The sequence below is a fragment of the Emys orbicularis genome, chromosome 3 (genome assembly GCF_028017835.1).
Source record: "Emys orbicularis isolate rEmyOrb1 chromosome 3, rEmyOrb1.hap1, whole genome shotgun sequence".
Lineage (NCBI taxonomy): Eukaryota > Metazoa > Chordata > Testudines > Emydidae > Emys > Emys orbicularis.
In genome coordinates, this window is record NC_088685.1 from 59,740,641 (window position 1) to 59,759,470 (window position 18,830).

An 18,830-nucleotide genomic window follows, 5' to 3' on the forward strand; every position below is an offset into this window, starting at 1 on the left:
AATGTAAGCTTATAAAATGCACTCTGCTTTTGCATTCTAAGAATGAACGCACTTGTAATTATATTACATTAAGATATAGTATATTCTATGTCTACAACAAGCTATTTTTCTCCCAATAAGGAATTAACCTACGTCTGAGATCCAAACTTTACTGACCACTTTAAAGTTTTGATAGCACTTGCACAAAACACAGGAAACATAAAATGTTTACACATTTAGTTAGCCTTCTTTTATGTTTTTGTGAGCAAATTTGAGACTGGATATATCTGTGATATATATAATAGCTTTGCATTGATTTATAGATACAGGATTTAATGGATTTATAGCTTGGTACTGCAGTGTCATGGCCTCCGTTGTGTTAAAATCCCTTCCAATTATCCAGTAGTCAGTCTCCTTATAGCTACAACAATCACCACTTAAAGTGTCTGAGCGCTATTTTTTACTAATGTGACGTTTGTTATTAGGGGAGGTCAGGAAGATTATAAAAACCATTCTGGACTTTTTAAAATATTTCTTTACCTTTTAAAAAGCATCCATGTCACTAAGTACTCCTTTACGTCCTGGGAATGACAAAAGCATAGGCACCGACTCCATGGGTGCTCCAGGGCAGTCACCTGGCATGGAAGATTTCAGCTGAAGTGATAGAAGCAGGCCAAGTTATAATGGGAAGTATCTGGCAGTCTTAATAATAAAATAAATAAATAATTATTATTGTTGTTATTTATATTATTGAAGCACCTAGGAGCCCCAGTTGGACCCCATTGTACTGTACAAACATGTGCTTTCAAATTAAGTATAAGATGAGAGAAAACAGAGGGATGCCGACAAATTCGGGATTACGAGGAAACAGTGACCTAATATCATCTAAGACAGACAGACACAGGGTGGGGGAAGGCGTGTAACATACAAGCAGAGTGATCAGTGTGATGGCAGCAAATGGGATACTAGTTCCACAATTATTATTTTGGGGGGAGAGGATTATTTAGTAGGGGAGCAGCTAAATGTAAAGAAAGGGGAAGGAATGGGTAAGGAGGACAGAAAAGGGAACAGGAGGAGGGACAGGTGCAGAATGAAGCTGAAGGGATGGTGAGAAGGGAGGAGAGGGAGAGGGTTAGAACAAACAGCCAATTAGAACAGGACAGAGAAAATCACAGCGGATTCTACAATGCTGACTGGAATGTCCAGAGGTCCAAAGGTCCCTGCTCCCCCCCAGTGGCGTTTCTATCTCCTGATTGAGGTGTTATTAGAGGAGGTTTTGGAACAAATTAATAAATTAAACATTAATAAGTCACCAGGACCAGATGCTGTTCACCCAAGAGTTCTGAAGGAACTGAACTGTGTAATTGGAGAATGGCTAATTTCAGCTTCTGTGCCAGATGACTGGAGGATAGCTAATGTGACTCCAATTTTTAAAAAAGGCTCCAGAGGTGATCCCAGCAATTACAGGTGGTGAGCCTAACTTTGGTACCAGGCAAATTGGTTGAAACTGTAGTAAAGAACAAAATTTGTTGGAGGTAGAGTCAGCATGGTTTTTGTAAAGGGAAATTATGCCTCACCAATCTACTAGAATTCTTTGAGTGGGTCAATACGCATGTGGACATGGGTGATCCAGTGGATATAGTGTACTTAGATTTTCAGAAAGCCTTTGACAAGGTCCCTCACTAAAGGCTCTCAAGAAAAGTAAGCTGTTATGAGATAAGATGGAAGGTCCTCTCCTGGATCAATAACTGGTTAAAAGATAGGAAAGAAAGGGCAGAAATAAATGGTCAGTTTTCAGAATGGAGAGAAGTAAATAGTGGTGTCCCCAGGGGTCTGTACTGGGCCCAGTCCTATTTAACATATTCATAAATGATCTGGAAAAAAGGGTAAACAGTGAGGTGGCATAATTTGCAGATGATACAAAACTACTCAAAATAGTTAAGTCCAGAGCAGACTGTGAAGAGTTACAAAGGGATCTCACAAAACTGGGTGACTAGGCAACAAAATGACAGATGAAATTCAATGTTGATAAATTCAAAGTAATGCACATTGGAAAACATAATCCCAACTATACATATAAAATGATGGGGTCTAAATTAGCTGTTACCACTCAAGAAAGAGATCTTGGAGTCACTGTGGATAGTTCTCTGAAAACATCCACTCAATGTGCAGCGGCAGTCAAAACAGCAAACAGAGTGTTGGGAATCATTAAGAAAGAGATAGATAATAAGACAGAACATATCATATTCCCTCTATATAAATCCATGGTACACCCACATCTTGAATACTGCGTGTGGATGTGGTCGCCCCATTTCAAAAAAAGATATATTGGAATTGGAAAAGGTTCAGAAAAGGGCAACAAAAATGATTAGAGGTATTGAATGGCTTCCGTATGAGGAGAGATTAATAAGACTGACTTTTCAGCTTGGAAAAGAGACTACTGAGGGGGGATATGTTTGAGGTCTATAAAACCATGATTGGTGTGGAGAAAGTAAATAAGGAAGTGTTGTTTACTCCTCAAAACACAAGAACTAGGGGTTACCAAATGAAATTAATAGGCAGTAGGTTTAAAACAAACAAAAGGAAGTACTTTTTTACACAACGCACAGTCAGTCTGTGGAACTCTTTGTCAGAGGATGTTGTGAAGGGTTCAAAAAAGAACTAGATAAATTCATGGACAATAGGTCCATCAATCTCTATTAGCCAGGATGGGCAGGGATGGTGTCCCTAGCCTCTATTTGCCATAAGCTGGGAATGGGTGACAAGGAATGGATTACTTGATGATTACCTGTTCTGTTCATTCCCTCTGGGGCACCTGGCATTGGCTATTGTCAGAAGATAGGATACTGAGCTAGATGGACCATTGGTCTGACCCAATGGTTCTTATGTTCTTATATCTGTCTCCTCTCTGCAGTCCACATGGTGGGAGGGAGGAAAGGTACTGCCTGGGTTCTAGTGCCCCCACAGTGTCAGGGTCTCTCCGGCTCAGTTTTGGGTCCAGCAGGGTGCTGGGAGGGGAGGGGGGAGAAGAGTGGCCCTGGCTCGGCCTCATTTTACTCCCTGCCTTACAGTGCAGCAATCTGCTTCTACCAGATGGAATCTCTGGCTAGAAATGCACAACTCAGTCACCCAAATAACCTTAGCTCTGGCCTGTTGTTCCATCATGAAATAAGCATCTGATTATGATTAATGTGTTATTGTAGCTGTGTTGATCCCAGGATATTAGAGAAACAAGGTGGGTGAGGTAATATATTTTATTAGACCAACTTCTGTTGGTGAGAGAGACAAGCTATCAAGCTTACAAAGAACCCTTTTTCAGCTCTGTGCAAGATACTCAGAGTGTCACAGCTAAATACAAGTTGGAACAGATTGTTTAACATAAGTAGTTAATGCATATTGTAAGAAACTATTCAAGGTGAAGAGGCCAGTTAATACCAAGCTCATCATCAGAACCAAGCTCCCCACAGACCAGAACCCACCAACGCAAAGCGGCACCAAACCCTGCCAGAACAACAAATGCAAAACCTGTAGACATGTCTCCACAGCAATGACAATCAATACTTACCAACAACACACCTTTCAAGATCTACACATGCCTATCACAACACATGGTACACCCCAGTAACAGCTATGTTGGTAAAATGAGACAATCACTACGCTCTTGAATGAACTCACAGAAAAATGATAAAAGACAAAAACACCATATTACCCATTCACAACGCTATCACTCCATATCTGACCTCTCAGCACTTAGCCTAAAAGGAAACCTGCAAAACCTTCGTGAGCCTATGAACTTAAATTCATAACTTTGCTAAACATTAAAAATCATGGACTCAATAAAGACACTGGATTTATGGCTTATTTCAACAACCTGAAACCCACTAACTCCCAGTTTTGTCCTTTAACGGCGGTAATGTTAATTGTCCACTTCATCTTGGTTTCTTTCACCAACAGCATGTGGTCCAATAAAAGATACTATCTTACCCACCATGTCTTTTTGATTTTGACTCAAGCATTTTAGTGTGTTTGAACCCATATTAGATTGAATTGATTGAATTGATACCGAATGGTACTGAGGCCAGTGGCTACCCTCTGTTAACGAAATGGACATTGTCCCCCATTGTTCCCAATGAAAATAAAGCCAAGCTGCCCTCAGGAAAAATGGTAGCCCTCTATGATTTATAGAGGTGAAGATGAACAAGTGAATGGAGGCCGTGGCAATCTTTACAGTGGGTACTCAGTTACTTAAAGGACTGATTTTTAATTAAGTTTACCTCATAAATTCTCAGAAAATTCATTCTATATCCGAGAGCAAGTGGTATAATTTTGGGGAGAATATACTTTATTTTTCATACATAAAGAAGCAGAATACCTGCATTAAGTGTAACTCAAGTTTAACTGTAGTTGGAGTTGTAACTGGGCTTCCATGAAATATATTGTTTCTCTAGAGGTGGCCCCAAAGCCAAACTATAAGTAGCATAGCATAGTACATTTTGGAACTACATAAATAATAGCAAAAAAATCTAGTCCTAAAAAGATTATTAGTATATAGGATTCCACCAGAAATAAAAGGGAAACAGGTACGTGTGTATTGGAAGTGGGCAGGTGTATGGTCAGTCCTTTGTTTATGTTGGGATTTTTAACTTATGAATGGGTGCCAGTAGTTGTAGTTTAGAAATCTGAAAAAAATAAATTAATTAGCAAATAAAATATTGTAAATAGAAGTAGTGAGACGGCTCAATTCAAAAGTGTCCTAAACAACAATGCGTTTTATGGAATATCACACAGTTGTGAAAAGCAGAAAAGAATTAAAAAGGCACAATTTGTTAATTTAAAAGTTAATTTTATTTGCTTACTTACTCATAGTTCAGGTGATTATATTTAACATTGCTATATTATATTTAACATTGTTATACTGAGGCCATTAAAAAATTGTACTTCATTTTTATTTTAATACAGTTTTCATTATTAGTCCTGAAGAATTGTCTCTCTAATTTAGAACCCAGTTCAGCAAAATACTTCAGCACATATCTAATTTTAAGCATGAGTTGTCCCCAAGAGGCTAGTGAGATTATACGTGCTTAGGTACCTTACTGAACTGGGACCTTCATGGGAATTCAGGTAAAATTTTAACACCAATAAAAATGTGCATTTTGAAAACACGTGTACTGTGGTTAAAAGTAGGCTTTGATTTTTTTTTTCTGTAATGGTGGTACTTCATCAGAGTATTTTCCAGATGTGCATTAGTCTTCATTTGCTATAGTTAAAGTAACTGAAGCTGAAGCTAATATTTTTCGCCAACCAGCTGTTAAATTCAATGCAATTTATGAACTACACGTTTACATGGCATAGGTATCTGCAGTGAGGGTTTTTCTGTTTATCATTTTGAAAACAGAATTGTAGGTTGAATTAATCATTTTTCAGAGTCTGAAAATGTGAACATGTGTCTTATTAAGCAGGCTTTCGGTTGCTTTCACTGGTGGAGGGAGGCATGGGGAAGCTTATGTGGAGCTAATGACTGAACAATTTCTTTTTGGCCCTAATGTTTTAGGGTTCTGCTACCATGTCTTTCTAGAAGGGGACTTCCAACCCCAAGAACAACTGAGCAGCCAGTCATTAGGGGAAAACATCACACTCGCTCAAGGTCGAGTGAGCATTCTAGTATCAGACCATTATGCTCTGTACATCATCTAGTTCCAGGAGGGTCGGCGCCACCTTCTCCACTTCTGACAAGGTTCCTATTAAATGTACAGCACAGCATTCATGTCCTACCTTCCAGATGTCACTGTGGTGTTGTACTTTCCCGAGTATATATGGTGCATTCACCCTTTCTAGCACACGACTATAATCCTTTCTCCATGGTACTTACACTTCTCCCATATCCTCTACTCCGTCTATCTTCACTGTCCAGATGGTGCTTTTGACTGTTGAAATATACAGTTATGGAACATGAGAGTTAAAATTTGACTGTGTTTTGTCCTTCCATTGTTTTGTTTATGTACTCATATGAAAACTTGCAAAATATTTTGTTTTTAAAATGTGCTGTAAATAACACACAATTTCCACACAATTAACTCTTGCTTTACAGCAGCAGGTTAAGAGAAAGTAATTTGGCCTGTGCAATGCTAATTGCTAATACTCACCATCTGTAATTTGTTTAACTTGTATTAATGTTTTTCAGATAATAGAAAAAATTGAGAAATTATATATGTCTAACTTCAATATATTAGATAAATGTAACATATTTAGAAAATATAATACTGTACCTGGCAATGAAGTTTAACAATTAAGCCCTGTCAGTAATCAAGCTTTTTCTCATCTATGTATTTTAGCTATAGTATTCCAGGTTACCAGCAATGGCCTTAGGAATTTTATATGTAAATTTACTTGAACTTCATAGATATCTGGTGTGATAAGCTCAGTGTGTCTAAAAGAAGCCAACCTATTTAGAAATTATGCTAGTTAAGTTCATCTATCCACACAGTCAAAGCAAATGAATTGAGAATATCTACTTGGGTAAGAGTATTAAAATTCTGTGGAACTGCTCTAAGAAGTTGCACCTGTTATCAAACACACACACACACACACACTACAAAAATTAACAGAAACAGTGCCAATAAAGAACTACACTTCTTCAAAAGAAATGTTCAGAAAAGCCACTTTACCTCTATAATATTAGATACTTGCAACTTAATTCTCTGTTGCCCTGCACCATGTTAAGTTTGACACTAATGCAAACTGGGTATAAAATATCAGAGGGGTAGCCGTGTTAGTCTGGATCTGTAAAAGCAGCAAAGAGTCCTGTGGCACCTTATAGACTAACAGACGTCATGACATGCATCCGACGAAGTGGGTATTCACCCTCGAAAGCTCATGCTCCAATACGTCTGTTAGTCTATAAGGTGCCACAGGACTCTTTGCTGGGTATAAAATGTTACCAAATTAGAATGGTAGTATTTTACACCCCTTTGCATTGGTGGAAATGACTGTACAAGGTGGGAGACAATGGTGAACCAAGCCCTTTGACTCCTGTCTGCGGTTTGCAGTTCCTGTCTAGAAACATTGAAGAAACATTGAGAAACTAAAGATGAAGCTCTGTTAACTCTCCAGGCATTGAGGACTGTATGAGTAAGACAATATGGCATACATAAAATTTCTGCATCTTCCATATATGCATTTTAATATCGGCATTAACTTTACCACTCAAAATATATTGATTCAGATTTTATTTGGATTATTTTATTTTATCTTCATTCCATCTGCAGAATACACCAACAAGGAAGTCCAACTCAGTCACCTCCTGCAGACACATCATTCAGCAGTCGTAGGGGAAGACAGCTTCCGCAAGTTCCAGTAAGAAGCAGCAGTGTAGAGCAAGGTATCAAATAATGAGTTTATCATAATTCAGAATCTTGGATTTCCTTCCTTACCTTATTTTACTTTGTCTTTCATAATAAAATGTTCAGTGCTTTATTTATTTCTACCCACAAAGGAATATATTTGAATGAAAGAATAATGGTAGATTGGAAAGTATTGTAGAATTTGATTGGTTGATTATTCTATAGTCTCCTGGCTTGGTTTGGTTTTTGACGTATACCTTAAAATTTCTATTGCAAACATTCCATTATCTTAGTACATACCTACCCATGACCACAGATTTAGTTAGTGTTCAGGTCACAGAGCTCAGTGATGTTACTTCTAATACCACTTTGCTCATGTTCTGTTAACTTGGATTTGTTGGATGAGATTAACTGTTGTACTTTGATGATAGAAACTGATGAAAGTCAGATAATGTCAATCTCTTTTTTGTTCCCTGAGTCAGACAAAGGCCTACTGAACAGAGTGAAAACACTTAGCATTAAAAATGTGAAAGCATGGGGTCATGAACTGGTGCATGTTTAAGGAAACAGGTGGTCAAGCAAAGAGAATTTTTCCTTATTGAACAGTGCAAAGTTGAGCTAGGTTACTGTGAGAGGTGCTGTATCCAAACATATCAAACAAGTGTTAACATAAGTGTTTCCTTTCCCATCAACATACTGCAGCTCAAGTGTTGGTTACTATATTAAAACAAAACAGATTTAAAATATGGTTTAATTTCACCTTGGGAAATATGTGTAAATTCAGTTCTCTATTATTCAGTGCATTGACTATATCTGACAACTCAAAACTCAAATTATCAATACTGCAGATCTTTCTACTAAGCAGAAACTAATGCATGTAAGAACTTCTAATGTTTGTACTTCCTGTGTTTCCTGAAATATTGTCAGACACCTTCCAAAGCAGATGGTGTAGTTCGCTTTGACTTCTTTACCAAGCTAGGTATACCATATACTTCTTTGCATGATAATGAATTAATTGACTGGTTACATGAGCTTTATGGGTGTGAGCCATCCTAAAAGTATCATTATAGTACATGCTTACTGACACATGAAAATGTTTTCCTGTTCACTATATTTATTTATTGTGAATATTCATTATACGTTACTGAGTTTGACTGGTGGATTCGACTAACTCTGAATTTTATATTCAGTTCTTCTAATTATATCTCTGTAAGAGCTAAGGACTCTCTTGGTTTTAAACTGGTGGCAAACTACCTCTGCAGCTTAAATTTTTATGTTGCCCAGTGTATCTCTAAGTTGGGAGCTGTGTAAGAATGAAAGTATGATATGATTTCATACATTCTGTGCATCATAATTCTTATGTGATTCCTGCATTTGACACAATACATGAAAAGAATATACCTGGTCTATCACTTTTATTTTGACTAAGTATTTTTCTCTAGTGGATATTCACTTATTATCATTATCGCTAGATAATGTGTAAGAAATAACATTCTAGTTTATATTATGTTGACAGAAATTTTAAATGTATGCAGAATTTTGTATGAGCTGTGAGACTGAAAGGAGGGAGCTGGCAGTTACATAGCTAACAAGAAAAAGTTAAACAATCAAAACTGAAGCTAAAATTAGCATATGTTCAGAGGATTATTGATATTACAAGTACATATGAAGTGGAGTATTGATATTTCAAGCTGTGAATACTTATTTACACTGGTGATTTATCCTCTCTCATCATAAGTATGCAAGGGTTAGCACATCCGTTTCTCTTGCTATTACTCTAGGATTGTATGTTGTATCGTTCATGTCAGTGAACTGACAATGTGGCTGGAGGTTGAAGAGAAGACTTCCTCCTTTACATACTGATTTTCTTTTTGTTGTGTGATTGGGTTGCCATTTTATTGAAGATATCTTTTCCCATTTTTTCCCTCTATTTAACTTACGATTGTGGTTGATTGTGGTACTTCTTTGCAAACACGCATGAAAAACGTTAGTTTAGATGTTGTTGAGTTAAATACAGACATGATTACATATACATTTCTCTGACATACAACTCGATGAAATGTAGGCCATAAAACCAAATACTTGCTTTGATTCATTGGATCAAATTCTGCCATCTGGTACAGCTGTCCAACCCACATCAAGCCAATTTCAGTATAAAATGGAGTAACTAAGAGTACAATTTGGACCTAATTTAGGGTGTAATCCAAAACATATTGAAATCAGTGGAAGATTTCCTATTAACTTTAATTGGGATTGGATAGGTCCATAATGACTTCAATTCACAGTCAGCAGGGCTACATGAATGTAGATGATGGCAGGATCCAATGCAATCTGTTAATGTTAGGGGGAGCTGCACTTCTGGGTTCAATATTCTTTGCATTTCCTTCAGTTGTAAATAAAGCCAGGTAGTGTTGGGAAACACTACATCCTGCATTTGAAGAGAATACTGTATGCTATGATGTTATGAGTTTATGGAAGGTTGTGTTAATTCTCCTGAACTAAGAGGGGTGAATACAAATGGTTTTACAAAAAAATCCATTTTGTGGACTATAATAATCATTGTAGAAAGGTTATAGCAATATATATCAACTGTAAGTGATATCATTCATCATGATTTTGCATAGTCAGAAGACATACCAGCTTTCAGTAAAACAATTTTAGTATTGTGTAAAGCTCTTGCTGTCAGAGAGGGGAATGGATTTTGGAATGAGAGGTGGGTGGCGGTTTTATTTTTTGTTTTGACAAATAATGTTATTGTGGAGCTGTTTATTCTGTAGTAAATTATGACATCCATGCTAATACCTCTTTTACAGGATTTACACAGTATCTCAGAAATTCAATTTTGGTCATTATTAAGTTAGGACTGAAAAAAAAGTAGTTCTGATTTATTGCCAGTATCAGACAATGACTGATAAGTTAACACTCCTGGAAACAGTTTCAATTTGAAGCTGATGGAAAGCCAACTTTTGAGCCAGTTTGTCAGTTTAGAAATGCCCATAATTGTAGAAATACTACATAGAAAATCCTATAGAAGAAACCTCAGAGTAAAGGATGGTGACAATCCCATTGCATCATAGAGGCAGGGTGATACCTGTGGTCAGGTACAAAGGAGTTCACAGAACACAATTTTACAGGTAAGGGGAAAATTACAGTGTAAGATATCTTTTTGTTCCTAAAATTCCAAAATGGCATAATTTTTTAAAAAATGAACTTTTGGGGGCCTTTAGTTCTGAATGGAGATCAATGCCTTCGTGTGTTTTAAAAAAAATAATTATCTATCAAGTTGTTTATTTAGAAGAGCTATAAGACATGCAATAGTATTTTTCAACCCATTGCAGTATGTAAAAATTTTAGCACTTGGACTCGGCTATGGACTTCTCTCAAGCAACAGAAATTTGAGTGAAAGTCACGATAACATTTGAGTCAAGTGTTTGTATCTGTGCATTGAAATGCAAATATGGACCTTGATATGCAACTATGCCAGCTGTATCATGGCAAAAATTTCCAGACTCCCGTGATCACGTGGATCTCATTGCAGGATCAGGGCCTGAGAGGTCTGCAAGTGAAAACTACTCTCTACGGGTGTTTTTACATAATTCACATTTCTAAACATCTGTAAGTATTTGCAAATAAGCTACCATGCAGTGGTCATTACCCAGACTTGTAGTATTTTGAAATATATCATTTTTCTTTCCTTGTTTTAATTGGCAATATTAAAAAAGGATATAAAAATAGCATGACAATTTTTTGACTCAATGGTTAAATTAATGAAATTCTAAGCCCTGGCAAAGAAGAGTGCGTGTGCTCAACTTGTCACATTGTGTTGAGCGATTGTAAAAGGCTTGAATCACTCTTTGTTACTACAGTACACAATATTTAAGTGGCAAGTAAAGAGTGGAGTTTCTGTATTAACTATGAATTTCTCTACTGTTGTATCACAACTTTTTATACAGTTGCATAGATTTTGTTGTTAGAGTCTATGTCTGTAGTCTTTACTCAGTCCTTTCTCTATTGATAACAAGAACTGACTTAATGGGAGTTTGACCTGAGTAAGGATTTCAGGTTGAGCCCATACATTGTTATTTGGTAACTATTCACCCTTATTGTTCAAGGAAATTCATACAGGTTGGTGTTCCACAGCAGTTTTTTTCTAAGGCCGTCTTTAGCTGAAGTAGGTTGTATTCTGACAAATGAATAACTGAGAGGCATGTGGTTAAGAAAAGGTGTATTAGAGCTTATCAAAATTTCTGAACCAATGAGACACATGGATGATAGTATTTATTATGGAAACTACTTTTCAAGAATCCTTTTAGACAAACCAGATTGCTGTCCCTGTCCTCACTCTCATTTGACTCTTGACAAAATGATTTATTTTTCATTTGGTTAACATGGTTTCACCTTGCATAGTTCTTATAAGGATACAGTGTGTGATATTGGATATTAGATTTAATGGGGTTTTTTTTTGTTTCTTTGTCGTTTTTACATTACTGACCTGTTGAGTTGTACCAGTTTACACTTCCATAAATAACTTTGTGCCTGACCCAGTAGCACTTAGAAAAATCTCCCACCGGAGAATGTGAGAACAGTGCATGAATAAATATTGCAAGAAATGACCCTGTACTAACAGAAATCTAAACCAGTTGGCTTGAAATTTAGATTCAGGTAGGAAAGCAGCTTTTTATCCAGAAAGTGGGTACAAAAATTGTCTCTTGATATCTTCCTTTAAAATCAAAATAGGTCTTTTTTATACTGCATGAGAGAAAACTATTTTCCATGTCTGAAGTAAAACAGAGGAATGTACTTAAAGAAAAACAAATGAATTTTCTGACAGATGGTGGTATGCAATTATCAGAAATTAATTGTATTGTATATATTTTCAAGTTAACTCTTAAATAACTCCATCTAACCAAAGGGTCTCTTATTTGAAAAGAGTTTAATGCCGGTGTTAATATGGTATGGGTACAATTTATATAAACTAGATTGAAAAAAAATGATAAAATAGACTTATAAAGATCTCCATTGCATGGAGAAAGAACGTATACTGACAAGTTATTTTCATTGTTACCTGTGGACAAACAATCATAGAATTTCATATCAAAGAATCGCAATATTGTTAAATAATAAAATTGAGTGGCAACTATAGTTCTCAGTTAGAGAATACAGAATACTGGTTTCTGCAATGCCATTGCAGCCAATGGGCGTTTTGCTTGAGTAAGGGCTGCAGGATTGGACCCTCTCAATTAAGTTCTGCTCTCAAGTACACTGGTATAAATTCAAAGTAACTAAGAGCAGAGTATGAGCTTTCTAACAAGAGGCTAATAAAAGAGGATACTATTTCAGTTTTCAATTCCCGCCTTTTAGCATTGTTTTTGTTTTGTCTTCATGTCCCTAGGTTCATTTAAAATTGTTAGATGGCATTGCATATTCGGTGCCAGATTGTGGAACCTTTACTCATGCTGAGGGACACTCACTCACATGAGTAGACCCTTTGACTAAAATCAGTGTTGCCAACTCCCACAATTTTATCGCAAGTTTCATGATATTTGGTGTTTTCCTTAAAGCCCTGTTTTCTAGTGTCCAGTGATTTATTGAGAATTGCAGCTTTCAATTCAACAAGTAAGTTTCTAGCACTCATTGTGGAGAAAATATGAAGTGAGTTCACCTTTGAAGCTCAGAATTCAGAAGACAAATAAACAGAATTCAAAATTTATTATTTTAAAACGTGTCTCCATTTTTGGGGGCCTGACTCATATTTTTTGAACACTTGGGGTTGGCACTACTGCACTCAGCAGAAGAAACAAGGACTTCACAATCTGACCATCAGTAACTTCATTGTTACCCATAGTTTTAAATAAATATTCTGCATTCATAATTTGTCATGGTTTATCATCCTGATTTTCCACATTACTTTTATGTATGCTCTGATACAGCCTATTGTATGTGCCATTGTCAAATGCAATACATTTCTTTGTCTAACTTTAAATTTGCTGATTTCTTTCTTTTGTTTCCATCATTCCGTGCATTTAATTCATTGAAGAACAAGAGAATTATAACTCTTCCTCAAAAGGTAAATATTCATGTACATTTTACAAACACTTGACAACTGTGAATTTTATCTTCCTTCCCCCTCCCCATTATTTTCCATGTTAATACATTTCATTCAGTCATCAATGAAAATCAACTAAAAAAAGGTTCCATCTCAAATATCTAGCTGTTATCTGGTTTATCCCTCTTTACGACTGGAAAATGATTTTGATGTGTGATCTCAAATTTTTGATTAAAATGGTGCATAGCGTATGTAACCTGAGTCCCTTGATATTATATGCAGTAGAGAACGTGCTACTTCAGGTAGAAACTCAGTCCAGAGGCTCAGCTTGCACCTCTTCAAGGTCCACAAGTTGGCTCTGTGCATGTGGAGGCACAGAGGAACAGCCATGGCACCATCCTGTCCTCTCCTCCAAAACCCCTGGACAATTTGTCCCCAATTGGGGATTGGTCCTGCTTTGAGCAGGGGGTTGGACTAGATGACCTCCTGAGGTCCCTTCCAACCCTGATAGTCTATGAGTCTATGAATGCTTCATAGGTCTGAGGTCAGACAGGAGGAGTGGTTGGAGAGTGGGATGGCCAGAAGGACGACAAACATTATCCCTCCTTCAGATGCAGGGAGATTCTGAAGAAAGGATAGTACAGTTTGGGGTTGAGTTATATATTCTTGGTATGAGGATCACCACTGCCTGGGAAGCCCTTAGTAGCACAGCTCCTATGCTGCCAGGAAGCTACCAGGGCAAGATGAAATGCAGAGGCACCCCACATGGTTTTGGCCTCCCATGGACCCACCATGATTCCTGTGGCTTATTCCAGGAAGTGGAAGTGGAATAATACTTTGCACCCAGGGCTGGCTCCAGGCACCAGCGCAGAAAGCAGGTGCTTGGGGCGGCCAATGGAAAGGGGCGGCACGTCCAGCTCTTCGGCAGCAATTCGGCGGCGGGTCCCTCAGTCCCTCTCGGAGGGAAGGACCAGCTGCCAAATTGCTGCCGAAGAATGAAGCGGCGCGGTAGAGCTGCCGCCGAAGTGCCACCGATCGCGGCTTTATCTTTTTTTTTTTTTTTTTTCCCCTTTGCTGCTTGGGGCGGCAAAAAAGCTGGAGCTGGCCCTGTTTGCACCTCCCCAAGTCAGGACTACGTGGGGGGCAATTCTGGCTTTTTTTGAAAGAAGGGATGATTCAAGACAAAGTCTGCTTGGGGAGACAAAGAAGAATTCAAATGAACCATATTTAACTCTGACAGTAAAACACTGCACTAAATAAACAATAATAGTAGTGATAAGCCCAAATTAGAACATCAGATTCAAGTGCTCCCAGACTCTGAAAAATTCTGATCTGAATCTAAACTTCATAGACTGTGGCCCAACCATCAGAGATCTGATCAGATTGGATATTGGATTTGAACCAGAACAGCAAATACCATCTGCTTTGAAGAAGTTTGGGTCTTAATCTGAATCCCATCTCCAAAGTTCTAGGCCATCTTGTACTAACAGTTCAGGACACAATGCTGTGCAGCAAGTTTTTAGTCTTTTCACGGTATATATTCAAATTTTATTTTTCACTATCGGAGAAAGTGCCATAAAAAGAGCAACCACTTCACTTTGTCCTGTGTTCACTTACTTGGCTTTCACAGAACATACTGTATATGGCCCAATCATGCAGAACTTATCTAGGCAAAATTCCCACTGTCTTCAATGGCAGTTTTATCTGGTAAGAACTCCGGCATCCATTCTCATAGTCAGAGGCATATTTTCAGCATGATCTGAATAATTCAGTGTTAAAGGGACACTGTCTACTTTCTAAGGTCCCCATGTGCAGACAGAAGTTATATCAAGGTTTATATGTTAAGAGCAGGCTAGCGTTTCAGTATTGCCAATCCTGTGGCAAGATTGGCTTAAAAATCATGAGATTTTTTTTTAAGGCTCATGTTTTGGACTGTTTTCTGATTTGTAAGACAGAGGAGGTATCACCCCATTTCTGTGTATGTATATCAGGAAATTTAACCTAAAATGAACAATTGGAGGACTTCCTTCCTTTTTTTCTGGCTGATAGATGCAGGGCCGGCTCTAGGCACCAGCAAAAGAAGCTGGTGCTTGGGGCGGCACATTTTTAGGGGCGGCATGGCCGGCGCCAGAATGCCGCCCCTAAAAATGTGCCCCGGCCGCCCTAGCTCACCTCCGCTGCTGCTGCCACGGCGCGCGAAACAGCTGATTCGCGGGCCGCGGCGGCTCGGGGTCTCCCCCTCCCTCCCAGGCTCTCAAACCTGGGAGGGAGGGGGAGATCCCGAATGGCCGTTTCGCGCGCCGCTGCTCCCCCTCCCTCCCAGGCTTGGGAGCCTGGGAGGGAGGGGGAGAAGCGGCGCCCGCGCCGCTGCCACTCGGAGTCTCCCCCTCCCTCCCAGGCTCTCAAACCTGGGAGGGAGGGGGAGATCCCGAGCGGCTGTTTCGCGCGCCACTGCTCCCCCTCCCTCCCAGACTTGAGAGCCTGGGAGGGAGGGGGAGAAGCGGCGCCCGCGCCGCGGCCACTCGGAGTCTCCTGGGAGGGAGGGGGAGATCCCGAGCGGCCGCGGGGCGCGAAACAGCCGTTTCGCGCGCCGCTGCTCTCCCTCCCTCCCAGACTTGAGAGCCTGGGAGGGAGGGGGAGAAGCAGCGCCCACGCCGCGGCCACTCGGAGTCTCCCCCTCCCAGGCTCTCAAACCTGGGAGGGAGGGGGAGACTCCGAGTGGCCACGGCGCGGGCGCCGCTTCTCCCCCTCCCTCCCTCCTAGGCTTGAGAGCCTGGGGGGAGGAGGCAGGGCTGGGGATTTGGGGAAGGGGCGTAGTTGAAGCGGGGCCGGATGTGGGGTAATTAAAAAAACGGGGGGCGGCCAAAATTGTTTTTGCTTGGGGCGGCAAAAATCCTAGAGCCGGCCCTGGATAGATGAGACACTTCATAATCTTCCCCTGATCGCTGGTACTGCCTTCAGCTCCCCCTCAAAGCCCCATGCCTCCTACCTCACACTCTCTGCTTCTGCTTGTGATTGCACCTGTCCAGCTCCCACTGTAGGTTTAGTTTGCAACTCTGCTCTTTCCCTTTCTCTGGATATTAGAGCAGCCCCTGCCCAGTCAACCCCACCCCTTACACCCTACTGCTCTTGACCAGCTCCCCTCCATACAGTAGCTCAGCAGCAGTGGGGAAATAATGGACTCCTGCAGGCTGGAGCAGGTGGGTGGACATGCTCCTGGAATCATTTCTTTCCCTCTTCTCCCAACCCCCTTTGCCCCCCGCTTCCCATAGCTCTTCTCCTAATCAGCACAACACTAAGTGAATGTAAGAAGGGGCAAGCGGGAGCTGCCTCTGCTCCTTTTTGTAACAGCTTCCGACTGCCTCATCTGCCCCAAGGTCTGCTGCTCCCATGATGCTCTGCACAGGCCGTGCAAACATTGGAGAAGAGATTCCACAATAGATTTAGCAGTGGCCTTTGCTGGTGGCAGCCAGGCCTGCAGCCTAGTGCCTGTGATACAGGCTCCCAGTTATATTCTCTGGTGGCTGTGGCCAGAAATGCATCATCATTTATAGGTCTTTTATTACAACAGTTGGCGAGAGTGATGTTTTCCATATGCTAGAGCGGTCTTGCACTACCAGAAAAAAAGTTCCATAACCACAATGACTTTTTGAAGAGCACGGTTTCTCTTTCTCTCATATAAATGCAATAATATGCACTTGTGTGGAAGAAATGAGACATCTAGTGGCCAATGAGAATGGGAATGTTTTCAACCGATTGCAAAGAAACTCTCTCATTTTCTTATATCAACTATATTCCTGGCCAACATAGGGAGTGAGTTATGGTACTGAGCCCAGTGTCTCTAAAAAAAACAAAACAAAAAACACCACCATATTACTAGAAAGTACATTACAATTTTAGATCCACATACCTTCTTGGACCAAAATAGGCCATATTGTTATATAGTCACTAAAGATATAAACAATATAATATTCTTCTTCAAACAATTAAAAGTTTTACCATGTTGGTAAATAGTAAAATTGAAACTTTCAATTAGTCTTAGACTCCTAAGTGCCTATGTTACTTTTGAAAATCGGATTTAACCTCTAAAGTAACTTAGGTGCTTTTGAAAATTTTATCCTAAGGTTTAAAGGGTAAAAATCAAAGGGGAATATGTGATATCTACTAGGTAAGGTCTACAGCTCCCTGAATCTTGTGGGCAGTCTCTGCTAGTCCTAGCTTAGGTTGAAGCAGCCTAGGGCAGTTCTACCCTATGGTCAAAAAGAACTGTATACTCACCTGAGGGTTGCTGAAACATGCAGCGCAGCCACAGCTCCTTCCCTATCTCCTATACAACAGCCTGCAGATGGGCCAGCATAGGAGCCGTTATACCAGCTCTATACTGGTATGATGCCAGAAACCCCAGCTGTGGAGATACGAGCAGCAGAAATGAGATTGACCACAACAGCAAAGCTGGAGTGGAATTGGCCCCAAAGTTCTTAGAGCAGTTCTGCCATTTTGATTCCACTATCTGTGACTTGGACTGCTATCTACGCCACACTAAGGGAGAGTTAACCTGAAGTGAATGCAGAATAGATAAAAAATAATCTTCAAATGGTTTCAGATTAGTCCATGCAGCACACTCAAGTCTTTGAGTACTGGTGTGGGTAGTAAATTTGCTTTGTGTTCATTATGTACACTCACCAGTGCTAGAGTTTCTGCATTGCTTTAATGACTCACAAATTTATTTATAGGAGCATAAAACTGAGTGCTAATACATAAGAAATTGAAAGCTTACACGTAGACTGGGCAGAGACTGTCTTCTTGTGTGCAGGTGGATGATCCCTAGCATTTTTTCCACTGTTTGGATATACATGCTTTAGCTCCCTCCCTCCCAGATGGTTAATTAATTATGATTCTTAGTCCTATCCCAGGAGCTGCTATTAGGACAGAAAGGGTAGATGTATACAAAAATCTGTAATTTCATTGGGGATCCTCCCTTTAATAGTTAAATTTGAATGCAAGATAACTGTATGAATCATCTGAGTCCAAAATTCTTATCAGTTTTATTACCATACATTCTAAAAATGTATGGAAGGCAATATAGTTTGTACAAGAAACTGAAGAATCCACAGGCCTGAATTTGTCCAAAATAACTCTTTTCAAATGTAAAATGAAAACCATTCAGAAAAAATGAGGGTGAACAATGAGGGTAGTAAAATAGTAACTGAATATTTCATTAAATAAATTTCGCAACACTTTTCAATTGAAATATTTGTAAATTATTCACCCAGCTCTCATGAACATAAAACTGAATCTGATTTTGTTTTTCATGAACATCTTCAGTACATTCTAGTTATGTTAGTTGGCTGATTGAAGAACTCAAAGGAGACAAAATATCATGCAGAATTAAAATAGTAAATTGCTGATTATTTCTTTTGGGTCTGATAAAGAGTGAATGGGTATATATTCTCCCAGTACCATAT

At 39.4% G+C, this 18,830-nt stretch overlaps 1 protein-coding gene across 6 annotated transcripts in view; it reads left to right on the forward strand.

Annotated features, from left to right (window-relative positions):
• The window catches only part of RIMS1 (regulating synaptic membrane exocytosis 1), a 487,540-nt gene that overhangs the window by 348,246 nt on the left and 120,464 nt on the right, over positions 1 to 18,830 (forward strand). For 2 of the 6 annotated variants that reach the window (XM_065400582.1, XM_065400584.1), the window contains 2 exons: positions 7,245 to 7,357; positions 13,357 to 13,386. In XM_065400582.1, coding sequence (XP_065256654.1) covers positions 7,245 to 7,357; positions 13,357 to 13,386 — 143 coding nt within the window. Of the gene's footprint in view, positions 1 to 5,530; positions 5,714 to 7,244; positions 7,358 to 13,356; positions 13,387 to 18,830 lie in introns of those variants that run through there. The other 4 variants (XM_065400581.1, XM_065400580.1, XM_065400583.1 and 1 more) reach the window with 4 other exon arrangements.